Source organism: Equus przewalskii, chromosome 2 (genome assembly GCF_037783145.1).
Source record: "Equus przewalskii isolate Varuska chromosome 2, EquPr2, whole genome shotgun sequence".
Classification (NCBI taxonomy): domain Eukaryota; kingdom Metazoa; phylum Chordata; class Mammalia; order Perissodactyla; family Equidae; genus Equus; species Equus przewalskii.
In genome coordinates, this window is record NC_091832.1 from 42,384,028 (window position 1) to 42,401,891 (window position 17,864).

General features: G+C 36.9%; 1 protein-coding gene across 12 annotated transcripts in view; it reads left to right on the forward strand.

Moving 5' to 3' along the window:
- The window catches only part of RERE (arginine-glutamic acid dipeptide repeats), a 402,826-nt gene that overhangs the window by 236,271 nt on the left and 148,691 nt on the right, over positions 1-17,864 (forward strand). For 11 of the 12 annotated variants that reach the window (XM_070610911.1, XM_070610920.1, XM_070610914.1 and 8 more), the window contains one exon: positions 4,203-4,307. The exons of the other annotated variant lie outside the window; for it this stretch is intronic. In XM_070610911.1, coding sequence (XP_070467012.1) covers positions 4,203-4,307 — 105 coding nt within the window. The remainder of the gene's footprint in view (positions 1-4,202; positions 4,308-17,864) is intronic. 12 annotated transcript variants of the gene reach the window in all.

Genomic DNA, 17,864 nt, shown 5'->3' on the forward strand with positions numbered 1-17,864 from the left:
GCTGTAAACAAACATGCTACTATAAGCATTCTGTACATGCTCGCGTACCTCTTCACAAGTTTCTCCGAGTTTGCACATGCCCAGGGATATACACAGACTTTCCTAGTTATGGATAATTTTAAGGGAATGAATTTCTGGGCTGCAGTTGCCATTTGTATTCTCTCCTTGCATAGGAAAGTTCTCTTCCCTCTCCTTCATCTCCTTGAAATAGCTTCCTCCCACTCGCCAGAGGACTCTTGAGATGGTGCAGTGCCCAGAGCATAGCTCTGTGGGACAACACACCAAAGGACTACTGAATGAGTCTTTCCAAGGAAGCCTTTGTTACTGATGAATGAAAGGACCCTAAGATGTGGGGCTTCCCTGTCTTTAGTCATATTTTCTGTTAACAGTGAAGTGTCACATAAGAAATGGTGTATATAGGACCTTAGGAGGCTCTGAAACCAGATATTTCAGCAAGGTAGGAGTGATGGCAATAGTCTCTCTTTTAACAATCTCTTCTCCTCCATTCCACAAACACTGTCAAATAATGTACTGCTTTTGAGAGAGTGCATGATGAAAGGAGGTCTCTGGAGAAAAAATATCGAATGCTTAAAATGATGCTCACACATATACACACATTTTTAAATGTAAGCACTACTCTTCAGCAAGAAGTGATAGGAAAAGTATTTCAAAATGGATGCCAGCTAGTCAGAGTCAACCACAGTGCATTTACCTGTTCATGTCATCCCTGTCTTCAGTTCTGCTCAATACTCAGGGCCCAGTACAGGAGGGCTCATTAACTTGGAACGAACAGCAACTTTAAATAGCCACAGCTGCATGCTAATGACTCTTGTTTTGTTTTTCCCAATGCTTCTTTTCTAGTATACCGTAAAGTGCAGATTTTAAGTTTATATTTTCATAAATTTTGATAAATTTGCTTGACCCTAAATAAGGCATGGAATAGTCCCATCATCCGAGAAAGTTGCCTTAAGCTACTTTCCTTTCAAAACTTCCCACCCAGAAGCAACTACTATTCTGATTTCTCTCACCATAAATTACTTTTGTTTGTTGTAGAACTTCATATAAATGTAACCATAAGTATGTACTTTTTTGTGTCTGCCTTCTTTTACTCAACATTTAATATGTGAGATTTTTCCATGATGTGCTATGTATTAGTAGCTCTTTCCTTTGTATTGTTGCGTAGTATTTCATTGTGCAAATACACAGTGATTTGTTTACTCATTTCCCTCTTGATGAACATTTGGATCGTTTCTAGGCTAGTATGAATAAGGTTGTTATGAACAACAGCAACAAGAAAGTATGAAGAAGGAAATTATAAAGATGAAAGCAGAAGTTAATGAGAAAAGCATTAGATCTAATTAATCAAATCTTTAAAAAAACTTCTATCTCATTAAAAAATACATTATGACCAACTGGGGTTTGTTCCAGGAATGCAAGGTGGATTCAATATTAGAGACTTTGTTAGTATCATATACCACGTTAATAAGTCTAAGGAAACCATATCTCCAAAGCTATCATTATGATAAGATTATTTCTAAAGCTAGTGTCATATATAATGGGGACACCTGAGAAACATTTCTACTGAGATCAGGAACAAGGCAAGGATGCCCACTATTTCTACTACTTTCCACATTGTATTAGAGGTTCAATGTAATTAGAAGCTTAAGGAGGGTAAAGAAGAAGCAAAACTATGTTTATTTGCAAATAACAGCGTATCTGGAAAACCTCAAAGAATCAATGATTAAAATCAAATAAAGAATTCGGTCTAGTAGCAGGATATAAAATTACATGCAAAAATCAATACCCTTCATAGAATCAAACAGGAAGTAAATAGAGGACATAATGGCAGATAAAATCCCTTTTATTACAATGTCATAGTAATTTATCAGATGATATGCTTTTCTTCTTACTGCTTTTGGCTTTCCCTAAACCAGTTGTGGTGCTCTTCCCAGGGAACATTGGGCAATGTGGTTAGATATTTTTGATTGTCACATTGATGTGTGTGTGGGCGCTATGGGGTAGAGGCCAGGGATGCTGCTAAATACAGCACAGCCCCTGACAGCAAAGAGTTCTTCAGTTCAAAATGTCATTAGTGCTGAGATTGAGAAGCCCTTCATAAACATGTCTGACTTCCAGTGCCTTTGTTTAGAATTGTGGGTTGGTGGGGTTTCTGTACCTTTCATTAATACATTAATTAATTACTCAAGTTTAAGGGTAAACTTAAATTTGAGTAATAACAAAGAATAGTAAAAGAAGAAGCACTTTTCTTAGTAATGGACAGTGATGGAAATAACTTATTTTACATAGCACTGAATAGTACACAAAGTTTCCTAGACTTCTTATTTGATCATATTACATTTATCTCATAAAAATATTAAGAAGATCAAAATAGGTATTCTTATCCCTATTTAACTGAAAAAGGAACTTAGCTGTTTATTCTAAGCTTCAGGGACTAAATCACTTATGATAGATGGGTAGTTAGTTACAGAGTGAATGCTTTGTTCAGTGATCTTACCTGCGTTGTCTTTTCCAAAAGCTCATTTTAATGCCAGCTAAATACTAGAAGGATAAGTCCTGGGTATGGAAAGTTGATACCTAGTCCATATTTTTCTTTAATTGTTATCTTGTTAACTTCAAATCAGTGCTTCCAATAGAACTTTCTGTGATGATGGAAATGTTCTATTAACAGTTTGTGGTGTTCAGTATAGTAGCCACTAGCCACATGTGGCTATTTAAATTTACATTAATTAAGATGAAGTAAAAGTTAAAATCCAGTTCTCTTCAGTTACACCAGCCACATTTCACGTGCCCAGTATCCTTGGATTATCTTCTAATCAGTAGTTCCCAAAGGAACTTTACTAAATCAGTAGCATTTTTGTTTAATTTTAAAATGGAGATTGTCTGGGTCTATCTTAGCTTCTGCCCATTACTGGAGCTTTGGTCACGGTTACTTAAGCCCTGTGGGAAAGGAGGACATTGTTTTTTAATCTCTCAGTAGGAAGTGAATGATTGTCTATCCCCATGTTGATATCCCTCAGCCAGTTTCTTTCACTCACACCTTGGCCGTTAGCTGAGTGTGTGTTGTTAATGTGCCAGCTCCTGGAGTCCTGATAGGAATGGAATGCCTGTTTGTGCAGTGGGAGGGCACGTCCCTGGGTGCACCCTGCATTGGTGTGCTTTCAGTCCTCCCGTTCCATCTCCTTTAATTGCAGCCGTTGGCTTCCACTAGACTTTCAAGTTACCTTCTGTGACCACTGAGGGAGTTGGAGTTCTTAAAACCTCCCTGCCTCTTTGGGAACCCTGGGAATTCTCCCAACAGGTGTATATCTCTGTGTATGTGTGAGTGTGTGCGCGCGCGCGCGTGTGCTCGCACACCTGTGTGCGTGTGTAGCGGGAAGGTGGGCCCTACCACGTGGTATAATGTTTCTGACATTTACATTTGGTGCATAGAAACACTGCATAAGGAGTTCTGTAGTATTGTAGAGTTTTCAGTTATATTATGCTTTACCTTTTGTTGGTAGGTGAACTTGGAAACCTTACTGCTCTTTATTGCAATATATCCATGGGAAAGTGTTTCCCAACTTAGTTATTTAATGTTACCTGAAAATTTGGGAGGTATTGTTTGTATATTAGAGCCCATGTATGTATTTAAAAAGTTAAAATTTCTCTAGTTTTTAATTTCCAAGTCAGTTTATTTCTTGCACATTAAAAGAGAAGAAAAATATTTAACAGTTATACATTGTGCCTGTCATAAGGTAGCAGGAAGAAAAAGTCCATTTTGCTTTGATGATTTAGAAAGACTTTAGATGGATTGTTTTCATAAAGTAATTTAACTGCGGTTTGAACTTTTCCCTGTCATTTCTAGTTTAATATCCTTTTATCACAGTTCTATCCTCAATTTATCTTTGTGGTTTAATTAATTTTACTCTCTGACTCAAACGGTGAGATGAAAACAGTTAAATTGTAAAGTTGTAGGTTGAAGCAGTCATGAAACAAAAAGATATAATACTGGACGTTTTCTTCTTTTGGAACTTCCAGTTTTCTGAATAGATAATTATGGAGTTTATAGCTTATTCTGCATGTCTTAGAGTAGCATAGATTTAGTTATATATTTCCCCACCCTTGCCCATCCAGTTATATTTTGGTTTGCAAAGCAATTGAGGGTATTACTAATGTATTTTTGTTTGTTTGTTTATTTTCAGAGGGAAGTGTAACATTTCCCATTTTTCTGACATATTTGCTGCTAGAGAGTTTAAAGCCCGAGTGGATTCATTTTTCTACATATTAGGCTACAACCCTGAGACAAGGTAAGTGAGTCACTTGGGCCCACTCAGTGAGAACTTTTACTTTTCTCACTTGTATGTGTGTGTGTTTACATATCTGGGCATATACTAATACGATTTTAAAAAACGACCTTAAAATCCTATAGTAAATCTTTTTGGAAGGAGTTCTAGTTAATGTCTTTCGTGTCTAAAGCATCTTATTGTCTGTACTTTATTTTTTTAAGAAAGGAAAACTGAGAAAATTTGGGTTTAGAGAGGGCAAGATAAAGACATATGTTTAGTTGATCTGTGTTTTGAACTTATGAATTGGCAGATTATTACCTTAATGCAGATTATTACCTTAATGCACATTCTGTCAAGCCTCCCGTGTTACCGTATTGTAAACACTGGCACATTAAGGAAAGTTTGTTGGTTAGTCATTTGTTTTGTTCACTTAATAAAACCTGAGGAACACTCACTGAAATATTTCTAGTAAGACCACTAGTAGGAGATGCATACATCCGGTTCTCAACCATCTTGGTAAGACTTATGTAACAGGAAGAATTATTTTTTAAATGAAAAAGTCAAAATAATTTACCAGAATTCTTTGTTTTTGTCTGTACATAATTTAACTTAGACATGGAAGAACTTCTGTAAAGGTATACGCGTTTGTATTTATCCTGTACCAAACGTGTTTCATTAAGGGTTTTAAACATGTTAGCAGGTGATCGAGTAGTCTCTGCTCAGGACACCCAAGGCATAATCTACAAATATGAGGATTTAGAAAGAAATTAAAGATACTTGGCTCAAGGAAGTTAGTGGAAGAACTACATTAAGTGTAATTGCAAGATGGGTATTGTTTTAGTGAAAATGTTTTCCTAGAGGATGCCGAGAAATTATATGTAAAATTTAGAATGTTGCTGTTTAGACAGTCAACTTAGGGTTAATAAAAGGCAACGTATTCTTTTTTGTGGCTGTAAGAGATTGCATAAAGCTCTATTGGGGCATATATGTTAGTGTCACTATTTACTAGACAGCAGTAATAGGGGTAATAATGTACTGGTCACCTTTTTGCTTACCTTTTTTTCTTTAGAAAACAGTGAATTTGAGCTTTTATTTTTCTTTCAAAAGTATGCCCTTTCCCAATGACAAAGCTGATCGATGGTAATATTTCAAAAGCATCTTACATTTTGAAATGTTTATTTCATATGCACATTTATTGACTGCCTGGTCATATCTTCCTGTTGCCCAAGTGAAGAGTGGAACACTTGAACTTGGGTTTCTGTCTAGATACAAAGGAGCCTTTTGTTTCACTGATGCCCTGTTTATTAAACTATCTGATAACAGTTGTCATATTGCGCAAGTTAGATTGTATTAGCAAATTGACTAAATAGCTTTTGTGTTTCAAATGTTTAGCTCTTGAATTCATAACAGTCAACCAAATTTATTTTTTACTGGTTTTGGTTATGCATCTGTTTTTGCTAAGTGTGTATTAAAAGTGATATATAACTTAGCTCTGTAAAGTAGAGACTCATGCAAGTTCCCGTTTCATTATTCATTGTGTGTTGCTGGCGGTCATTCAGAATGATACTTCCCATCAATTTTGTTTTAAAATGTGGGTCAGGTATACAGTACAAGGATGTTATTTTTCTCTCACCTGAAAAAGCAACACAAAGAGGTGCCTATACCAGTGCATTTATAGGATTTGCATCCTGAATCACTTCTTGTAATGCTTTGACTTTCCGAGTCACCATTTACTTGTTTCTGTGCTTGTGTTCTCATGTCCAGCTTGTGCTTGGTGTATTGTAAGTGTTTGAGGGATATTGGATGACTTGAACAAACATTTGAACGTCTGCCTCAAGTAAAGTTTGTGGCAGATCTCAAACTTCTCACAAAGTGCGTGTAAAACTTTGCAGCAGTGGAGCCAGTGTGGCCGCTTGCCCTAGCTCACTGGTTTCACCCTGAACTCCATTTTATACCTCTGAAGTTTGGGGTTGTGTGTGCAGTTCCTACCGCTTCTCAAATGATGAATTAACAGAGAGTAGAAAAACTGTGTTTCCTCCATCTGGCTTATGTGCAACCCGATCCTTAGAATACTCAGGGTACACACCCTTGCAGAATTTACCTCCGCTTCTGTCTTTGTTTCAAGTTTGTGGGGAATGGGGCCATGTGATGAACTGGTTTCTGGTATAATTCTGCTCATTTGAATGAGCGGGACTAGCGTCTAATTGTGGCTGCATGGGGCTGTGTGCTGACTCTTAGTGCCCTGAGTCATTGGAAAGGAAATGTCACACTGTTAGTAATAATCCTGTGAGATAGTGCATATATCTGTAAGAGCGTAAGTTAAATAATGGTGATTCTGTGACTATAAACTGTCATGACTTTCCCCTCCCCTTAAATAATGCAGGAATTTTACTCTAAGTGAGCAGTTGAAATTGGAGCTTCAGATGGATTTATTTCTGATAGTAGTTAAAAGTTGATTTATGTAATATTCCATAACTTATTTAGCGTATTAGCCAGCACTGAAAGGTGGAGTTTTTTATCATGTTTATTGCATAGGTCCTTTTCGAAAAACCCCAGTATTTGGCTACTATTTTATTTTCCCCCTAACCTGGTTATTATATTTCTGAATGTTGTGTGTTGTCAGAGGTCTGGTTGTCCAGAACTTTTTGGTTTTGATGGTATTACTTTATTGAAGACACGTATGATAGTGGGAAACAGATTTTTCTATACTCTTTGGTTCATTGCCTTTAAAATTTGGGGAGGGTGGATTTCTTGGTAATTGGCATGGAATTACTATGTTATTAGGTATAAATTTATATTTCATTAATTTTTTTCTACCCAGAGTACTGATCATTAGTACTAATAAAGCATCCACAATAATCCAGATCTATAATCTCTCATCTTCAATTCTGAAATCTGAAAGCTCTGAAAATAAAAAAAATTTTATGCTAAGCTTGGTGCTCAAACACATTTGATGGTCAAACTTGACCTGAACTGATGTGAGGCTATTTATATTCCTAATTTAGTTCACTCTCTTGTGAATTTGTGCAACTTTTACCACAGAAGTACCAATTCAATAGAAGAGAGGTTATTGCTCAGACACTGCAGGGTATTACATACTATGTGGTGTATTCGCTATTAGTACCTTTCTAAATCCAAAAAGTTCTAAATGCTGAAAATCCTCTGACCCTAAGAGTCTTAGCAAAGGATTGTGACACTGTATTTTTGCTTGCCATGACATGAAAGGAACACAACTTAATTGGGTGAAAAATTTGGGGGCAGATGCGTCTAGCTTCAAGTAGGATACAAGCTACAAGAGGCTGACAAATGAGAAACTTGAATCTAATGCTGGCCTCAACTTGAACCCTTAGGTAATTGGGCTTTGCTTTTGGAGTTTGTTTTGACATTTCTGCCCTTAGGGAGTGTTCACTTTCCCTATATGAACAAGATTCATCTCAAATTTACTTCTGCAGACAGCATACTCTGCAACATAGTGTCATTATGTTCTTATTTTGTTTAAAGGATCTGATCCAGTCTGGTTAGAAACTAAATCAACTCAGTATTTTTCAGCTCAGAGATCTTAGTATGTAAAGCCAATTAGACCTTATATACATCTGACCAAAACACCAGTATCCGTGGTTGAACTAAAGTAGGTTGGGCTTAGCTTATAAATAGAGACTAGCATGGAGACATGGTTACATTCATCCTTTTACTATCCTTAGTTGCTTTTTCGTTTGTCCAGTACACATTGCCATTTAATCTGACTGCTCGATCCTTTTGTTAAGATCGACAACCTGGAAAGATCTCCCCTCTTGGACCCAGGAAGCCTGGGTTCTGGTCCTCTGCTACCACTTCATCTTTGTGTCTGTGGGTAAGGCTTGTACTTCCTGGACTCTGTTTCCACCTCAGTAAAATGGGGATGGCAAAAGCTACCCTGTACGTAGCTTTTGTTAACTGTCAGGTTTTTTGTTGCTTCTTGGGAATTGCAGCAATAATTATAAATTTCTTTTGAGGAAAAGGTTGAAAAATATCCAAGTTTTTTTGTTTTTAAACCTTGTGAAATCTTAAATCGAAAAGCAAAACATAAACTACTTCCCAAGATATCTTGATTCTACCAGACCATTAACCACCTGGTTGATTGTGCTGACATATGGAAGTCTGAGCACTGGGGATTCTTGACTCTGCTTGGAATATTGATTGTAAAATTCATAGAAAATATGTAACAGTTACTAAAAATGTAGATAAATTTCTTCATTGACCTTAATGAAACTGACCCAACAATTATAATGAATATGTAAGTGATATTGATGTGAAATAATACATTTCTACAGTCAGAATATTTCAGTGAAAAATCTGAGAGAACCAAAATTGAAAAAAAATTTTATTGGGAAAAATAGATTTGGGCTTTTTATAGCAAATGAGTTTATCCCCTATAGTGTGTAGGTTTTATTGAAGTTTTGATAGTCCTTTTTCCCATCTTCCCATCCCCCCCCACCTCAGCAGGTTCAGCCTGTTGGCCAGTGCCGTTTTTACTGTACTTTCTGACCCTTTCTGAGTGTGTATCTTTCTGGGTGTATAGTTTTCCTTACCTTTCTGCCTCAGACCAGTGAGTTAGGAGGGGAAGGAAGTAGTGGTGAGTGGAGTCCCAGTAAGAACAAAAGATTCCATAGTGACCCTTTGGGAGGAGATGTCTTTATCTTTAAATTATTAAGCATGAAGTTTCCCAGGGACCAGTCCATTTGTTTCCCCTTGCTTAATTAGAGTTCTTTAGTCCCTAAAGTGCATTTAGGGGTGGTGAAGAAAATTATTATTTAAAATGTAGCATTTTGTATTGATGCTCACTGATCTTTCTTTCTTTCTCTCTAATACTATCTTATAAAATCTTCAGTGGTCTCTTCAGAGGCTTGGTCTGCAACATGAAACATCTAGTTATGTTCTTGGTCCTTTGCTTCTTGAACATGAGTCTTCTCTTGCTCATCAGGTAGAAAACAAGTTGAGGGCTCAGATCTGCTTTTATCACCCAGGATAGAAGGTTCGTGATTGCCTCTGGTCACCTGCTATGACCTGGGCCCTCTTTGCTTTTCTTCTTCTGCGGAGTTTCTTTTAGCAATACAATCATGCGTCACTTAATGACAAGGATACGTTCTGAGAAATGCATTGTTAGGTGATTTGTTGTTGTACGAACATTATAGAGTATACTTAAACAAACCTGGATATTATAGCCTACTATGCACCTAGGCTATATGGTACTAGTTTTACAGGACCACCGTTGTGTATGGGGGTCTGTTGTTGATCCTGATGTCTTTATGCAGCACATGACTGTATTGAGGCTTAAGGACATTTATCGCTACATTTAGTAGCAGTTGTAAACTGAGATACTTGCAAGGAATTATATTTAATCTCTCCCTGACTGACTGTGGCAATAATGTTACTAATAATAGCTACAGTTAGTGAGTACTACGTGCCTGGCACTGCTCTGAGTGTTTCACTTGCATAATTCATTTTATTTTACTGTGTTTTAAACAATTTCAACCTTATGGAACAGTTGCAAGTACAGTAGAAGACCTTTTCTTAAGTGAACCATTTGAAATATGTTGTCACTGTGAGTCTGTATCATACTCTCAATACTTTATGTATTTTCTGTGAACAAGGACATTTTCTTACGTAACCATGATAAAGTCCTCAAAATCAGGAAATTAACGATGAAATGTTATTAGCATACAATTCTCAGACTCCAGTCAAATTTTATCAGTTTTCCCAATAAAGACCTTTAAGCAAAAGGATCCAGTTCAGCATTCTGGATTTAGTTGTCATGTCGGTTTAGTCTCCTTCACTTGGGAACAGCTTCTCAGTCTTTCCTTCACTTCATGACTTTGGTACTTTTGAGAAGTATAGGCTAATTATTTGGTAGACTGTCCCTCAGTTTGCGTTTATGATGTTTCCTTATTATTAGATTTAGATCTTGTATCTTTGACAGGGAAAGCTCAGAAATCAGCTGGGGTTTTTTTTTCATTTTTTTCCCTGCGTCTTATTAGGTGGTACACAATTCTAGTTTGTTCCAATGCTGTTAATGTTCACTTTGCTTAATTGAATAAGTTGCTGACTGCCAGGCTTTGCAATTGTAAAATTTCTCTTATTCCTTTTATAATTAATGACCACTTTCTGGGAGGTTGCTTTGAAACTATGTAGATATCCTCTTTCTCATCAAACTTTAATTTATTCATTTATATTTATCAGGATGGACTAATGGCTTCCTATTTCATTCAGTTGTTTATAATCTGTTACCATCAGCATTCATTTTGAGGTCCGATTGTCCCAGAGTTTGGGGAATGATACTTAGAAACCAAGATCTGGTGCTAGATGTGCTCATTACTTTGTATCACTGCTCGCAGGCCTTCTGAGTGTGTGTGTGTGTGTGTGTGTGTATGAGAGAGAGAGAGAATGCACTCTTGTACATCTATGTTTCTTTATCTGTATATCTGTGTTCATACCAAATTCTCTAGTTCTAAAACCACAGAGTTCCTGCTACTTTTCCCCCCTTTTTCCTTATTTATAATTCTTCATCTTTAATGGTGAAAAATCTTGTTTCATTATCCTTCATACCTTTCTTCCACTTTCCTGTCACTGATTCTGCTCTCTCCCATACATGGATGGGCTTTTATTTTTTTTTAAGATTTAAAAAAATTTTTCCTTTTTCTTCCCAAAGCCCCCTGGTACATAGTTGTGTATTTTTAGTTGTGGGTCCTTCTAGTTGTGGCATGTGGGACACCACCTCAGCATGGCTTGATGAGCGGTGCCACGTCCACATTCAGGATCCCCAACTGGTGAAACCCCGGGCGGCCGAAGCTGAGTGCGCAAACTTAACCACTTGGCCACGGGGCTGGCCCCATGGATGGGGTTTTGACATCTTGAGTTGTATCTTTAGTAGATTTAGCATTTGATATTTCTTAATGTGGCCTCAGGGAACCAAATTTGTAACATCATCTGTTCAAGGTGCATGGGAGAACAACTACTACCATGTAGTGAACGCTTACTCTGTGCTAGATTGTTTAATTTATTCAATTCCCATGAAAGTTCAGTGAGGTTGGTATTATCTTTATTTTATAAATGAGGAAATTGGTATTATGTTAAATAACCACCTAAGTCATATAGTTAGTAAACAGGAAACCCCAAGCTTATTTGACTCCAAAGCTTGTGCTCTTAACTTCTATAATTTCATCATAGGTTGATTCATATACAACTTAATTTTCTTTTGGCTGTGTTGGAAAATACCTTTTAGGTTTTCTAATGAAGAAAAAAATATGTGCTCACTAGAGAATAACTTGACAAATACAGAAGTTAAAGAAGCAAACTGAAAAAATACATAATTCTATAACCCATGTTTGTGTTTTTCTTTGACTATACATCTTTGTGGGCATTGAAAGAAAGAGGATCTAGATTGTCACTTTTCAGCTGAAGTATAAAAATTTATGTTGAAAAAAGATGATCACAATGTTATTTAGCATAACCAAATACTGGAAAAATCAGAAATGTTCAACAATATGAGAATAAATTATGGGCCATCCGTATGATGGCATGCAAGGTGCTCATTACAAATATTTTTGTAAATATTTAATGACATGGTATTATGTTCATAATGGAAGATGAACTAATAAAGGAATGCGTGATTATATGCATATTATATATAAACAATATTTTAATTATAATCTTAATACATACACATACACCTATACATGCTCAATGCCTTTTGCCAGTAAACATGTACAAATGTTGAGTGAAATATAATAAAAGTTAAATGCAGGCCTGAGCTTGCAAGAATTAAGAGAAACTGAAAAGTAAAGCAGTAAGCTGATCCTTCTTCAGCAGCCCATGATCAGAGGTGCTCAGGTCGGTTTCTCATCTCCTTAACAAAGGGTCTTTGGTGTTAACACCAATCAGGTACAGGAGATGAGGCCTTTATCTCAAGGGGTTGGGGAGTTGGAACTGAGAGCCCTGTACAAGGTTAGGTCCATCAAAGGTCTGTTCTTTTGGTGAAAAGATTAAACTAGGTAACATATCTAGAACTATAGAGGGAGGTGTCAGGGAAAGCTGTTTGGGATTGGGACTCTGGACCCAAAACAGAAGAGGAAGAATAGAGGGAGAATTCCTCTTTTAATTCATAACTTTGGGCCTTGCCCCCATGGCAGTTGGGGCTTGAATTTACATGCTTGAAAAATGTGAGAACTTCAGAATAAGAAGATAATATAAAAAGTGGTGGTGTGCCAATGAGCCACCCAGGACACCTGACAGAAGCATATGTAAAATTTTTTTGGAGGAACACACCCTCATTCAAGAACCTGTAGGATATCTGCAGATAAAATATCTTTGAATCTTGAGCTTGCTGTCAAAAATTACAAAATGTGGGAAGAAACCATGTGCCATCAACTTGAGTCAGATAAAACAATGGTAAGAAGCGCACCTAAGAACTTAAAAACTAGAGCTATCAGAAAGAGACTGTACAACATGCTTAAACAAAATAGAACTTTTACTTCTCTCTCATGGAAGCAAAGTTTGAAGGGAAGCAATCCTAGGCTGGTGTGGGGCTCCACTACCATTAGGGACCCACCACCCTCTGCTATCCTTAACTTCAGCTGATACCTTGTGCTCAAGGCAGTGATGGTATGGTAGCCAGGACATCCCAATTTCAGGCTAGAAGAAAGAGGAAGTGGGTAAAAAATGCATGCCTTCTTTCTTTAAAGCCAGTTTTCGTAATTTGTACAGGACACTTCTTTTCTTCTCATTAGACCAAAAAGGAAAAACAAATTAGACTCACACTTTACAGGTGAATTCTACCAGTGTTCTGGAGAACAGAGAAAGATGATGTAAGTTCCCTGAGTCAGTTTAAGAGGCTGGTAAAACCTTTATACCAAAACCAGATAAAAAGTAAAATTTGTAGGTCATGCTTAGGAACGTGCATGTAAAATGTTTAAATAAAGTATTAGAAAATGGAATCTAGCAAAGCATTAAAAATATACTTGTCCAAGTTGAGTTTATAGAGTATAAGAATGGTTTAATAATAATTTAAATGTTAACATATTTTATGACTTTAACATGTTGAAGAACAAATATATAATCATCTTGATGTAGAAAAGCACTTTATAAAATTCCACTTATTCGGTATGGGGGGGGGACTTAGCAAATTAACTGTAGAATGAAACTGCCTTATTCTGACAAAAACCTGCAGTAAGCACCATACTTAAGGACAGAGTGTTGGAAGTATTCTCTCTAAAATCAGAAACAATATAAGGATTTCCATGTCCATTAAGGCATGAAAAGAAAATATGTGAGAATTGGGAATGGAGAAATGAATCTTTATTAGTGTGATATAATGATTTTTACCAGAAAATGTGAGAAAATGTAAACAAACTGTTAGAACTAAGATAAATCAGCATGCTTAATCCATATAAGAACAATATATATAAAACTCGGTTCTATTTCCACATACTATGAACAATTAGAAAATAAAATTTAAACTGTTTCTGAAAGCTTCCCTTCTGTTCATCTGGTTAGTACTAATTAAAAGTTAAGATAGAGTATCTTTTTTCCAACAAGCATTTTTTTCCTAGAATTTCCTGAATGTTAAGTTTTTATTGCTATTTTTGCTTTACACTTGCTAATAAAACATTTTAGACATTTTTCTATTTCTGGTAAGTAGTAAACTCTTTAAAATAAACCTAGAAAACTTCCATGCTACAGCTCTTACTGTAGCTTTGAAAAACATAAATTTTCTGCTCACTAAAAATTATTGTAGTTTTTATGTAATAAACCTTTTAGTTTTAGAAAGACTCCATTAGTATAGTGTATTCAGTTCACCTGCTCAGCTCCCCTTTAATCTATCCAGAAGGGTTAATCCTTCACCCATTGTTTGCTAGGGATTCCTTGGAGGAGAGAGGGAGGTCTGGCATCCAGAGACGATGTAGATGTACTTGGGATCACAGACTTCTGGGATGATGTAGCAGTACAGCATAGAAGGAAGCGCTGGGGCAGCTCATGCACAGGTGTGTGCGCATATCCCTGCAGGCAGCCAGATGATAGGTTAGAGAGATGTCGTGGCAGGAGTGAGGTCCAGGCAGGTAGTCAGCAGCAGTAAGCAGGCATTTGGTGTTCAAGAGAACCAGTGGTGAAAACAAGCCCCAGGTCTTGGAGGCACATAAATGCTGAGTAGAGTTCCGAGGTGTCCTCACTGTAAGACATGGCTTCATCAGTGGAAACACAGCCCATTTCTAGAATTGGATTTTATAGTTAAAAGTGACACATTAGCTCATTCAATTACCAATCCACTAGATTTCAGGGCTGCTTGATTGTCTCTGACAAGGAAGAGGACTAATCTCATATTCTGAGGTTGGATTGAACTTGGAACTGGGTATTAAGTGGATTCAGGGGATTAGAGCACTCTGGAAGTGGGTAGCCAGGCAGGTCACTCATTGCCACTGGTGTGGTCTATTCTCCAGATTCCATGAGGATTGATGATTTAAGGCTAGTACAAGTATTTTTTGTTTTCTATATTTTTACATTTTCAGTTTGGAATTTTATATACATAACTTGAAGAGTTATGAAGTTAGTACATAGAACTCTCATATATTTTTTTACCCAATTCACCAGTTGTTAACGTTTTGCAATATTTGCTTTGTTATTTTATTGGTTTTGTGTTATGTGCTAGTTATCTTTTTAACTTTATTACAGATTTGCTTTATTATTTCTGTTTTTGCCGTATTATTCTCTATATTTACCCTCTTTGCAACCTTATTTTCTTCGTAGTATTTATTTTCCTTTCCTGAATCATTTGGGAATGAATTGCAGACATCAAGCTTCTTTCACCCTCAATATTTCAATGTGTATTTCCCAAGAACAAGAAGGTTCTCTTACATAACCACTGTATGGTTATCAAGATCAGGAGAGGTAACAATGATATAGTACCATATAGTCTATATTCAAATTTTGCTAGCTTTTCTAATATTGACCTTTATAGTAATTTGCCTCCATGATCACACATTGACATTTAGTTGTAGCTCTTTGATATCCTTTCCCTGTCTTTGTTTTCGTGTTTCTTAGCCTTTTTTGATTTTTCGTGACATTGACATTTGTGAAGAGTAGAAGCCAGTTTTCTTGAATACTCTTTAATTTGGGTTTGTTTGATGTTTCCTCATGATTAAATTTAAGTTGTGTAATTCTTTGCCAAGGACCACTATATAAGTGATATCATGCCCTTCTCAGTGCATCACATGTATTTTTTTTGAGGTACTACAAAACGAAAGGGTTGGCATATGATTTCACTCATGTGGAAGATAAACAAACACGTAGGTAAGGAGAACTGATTAATGGTTACCAGAGGAGAAGCGGGTGGAGGGAGGGTGAAAGGGATCAAGGGGCATCTATGTATGATGATGGATAAAAACTAGACTATTGGTGGTGAACACAATGCAGTCCATACAGAAACTGAAATGTAATGTACACCTGTTACACAGTGTTATAAGCCAATATAAACTGAATACAAAAATAAAATACGAGGGTTAGGTGGTTCCCAATATAGATGGCTGATATTGTCCTTGCTCCCAAAGAACTTAACACGTATTAAGAGAGGTGAGGTACCCCAGAAAAGCTGTGGTGGATAACAGTGCAGCAAGAGGAAAACAAAGTTCTCTGAGGTTTCCAAGCTGCTCCCAGTAGGGTGATGTCTCCAGAGGAGCTGGTTGGAATTGTGGTAGAGTGGGTGAATTCTCCATGCAAAAGGATATGAAAGGGAAGAGGTCTCTTAAGAGTGAGCCGTGGGGTGTGCTGCCACTGAGGGGTGACAGGAGAACGGGAGTCTGTCCTAATGGTATGTAAAGGACGGCTGTGAGTTGGCAGTGTCAGAAAAGACAATGAAGAGGATGTTGAAATAGGTTGGGATTGCAACTGGGATCTAGTATTACAGAAAAAGGGCCATAGGATGTTGGTAATTTGCCTTAGTGTCACTCAGGGCATTCTGTGGGACCAAAATGATAGTGCACGTTTCTTGACTTTCTATCACAATAACTGTTTTTGTGCTGTGTTCTTTTGAACAGTTTTATGTTTTTTCAGAATAATGGTGAATTTATTAAATTATTATTTTATGTTAATTTCTTCAGGTGAATATTTTCCATGTGAAAGGACTTGGTATTTTTTTAAAAATGCATTTTTGGAGGAAATACTTTGGTGGTCATATTCATGCTAATTTGGCTGCTAGGGTCTAATTCGATTGCTCCTCTTTTTCTCTAGACTGTTTCTAGTCACCTACTTCTGGGGACGTGTTATCTTACATACCAATAGGGAAAATGGTCTTCCAACCTGTACATACTTGCTTCATGTGCTCGGTCGAGAGTAAAACTTATTTAAGTGCATTTTGGCATTTCTTGTGTTGTGTAAATTACATTTTCAGCACAATGAGAGTTTTTTATTTAATTGTAGTCTCAGAATTTAGTTTATTTGATAGCATAAACAGGAGTACTAAAGAAATGGAATGGCACCTGTATTTGCTTTACAATACATGGGAGTCTCATGGTCTTCGTTTTCTTTTTTAATTATAGAATCATTTCTTAGTTTGCAAATGGAAACTAAGCCTACATACAGATCCAGAAGTAGGATTTCTTATATAGCTGACAGCCCAATTTGCCTTTTGTTGGAGGCAGAGGTTGGGGGAGAGGGTATAAAATGTGTTGTTAAAGGTTTTAACAGAAAATGGCTCATACTGTGAGCAGTATGAATACTTCGTAGTGATCAGTATGACTAGGATGTTGTGGCCTCGCTTGTGTGGCTTTAGAAATCTTTTCTGATTAAATTTTAAATGAATTTAGTTTCATGGGCAATGTTAATAAAGAGTTGCCTAGAGTTTTCTTTCTTTTTTTTTTTTTTGAGGAAGATTAGCCCTGAGCTAACATCCACTGCCAATCTTCCTCTTTTTGCTGAGGAAGACTGGCCCTGAGCTAACATCCGTGAGCATCTTCCTCCACTTTATATGTGGGACGCCTACCACATCATGGCTTGCCAAGCGGTGCCATGTCCACTCCCAGGATCTGAACTGATGAATCCTGGGCCACCGAAGTGGAATGTGCGAACTTAACTGGTGCACCATCGGGCCGGCCCCTAGAGTTGCCTAGAGTTTTGAATCAGGAGACCTCAACTGAGATTTTTAGATGCTAGGGTATTTGTGGCAGGGTGGTCTTTGACCTCTTGATTTGAACCCTCCTGCCCTTCTTATTGTTAGAAGTGCATTATTCAAATTAGATGTACCTGAGTGAGTATCACTTTAGGAAATGTTTTTATTTATTATTTAGGCAATTTTAGAAATTCTTATCTAATAGAGATGAAGCTCTTTGCATAAAATACAGTATTCCTTAATACTCTGCTCACTATACCAACTACACTGCATTTGTAGCTGTGACAATTTGTCTGTCTGGCCTTTTTCTAAGTGTTTAAAGTTTTCAACAAGAAATTTGTGGGGTTGCTCCCCTTAAGTAGCTACAACTATGTTTTTAAATGTGCTGCAGTATTTTGGTTAATTAATCTTATGTATAGCCATTTATATCTGTGCCTTTTGATTCT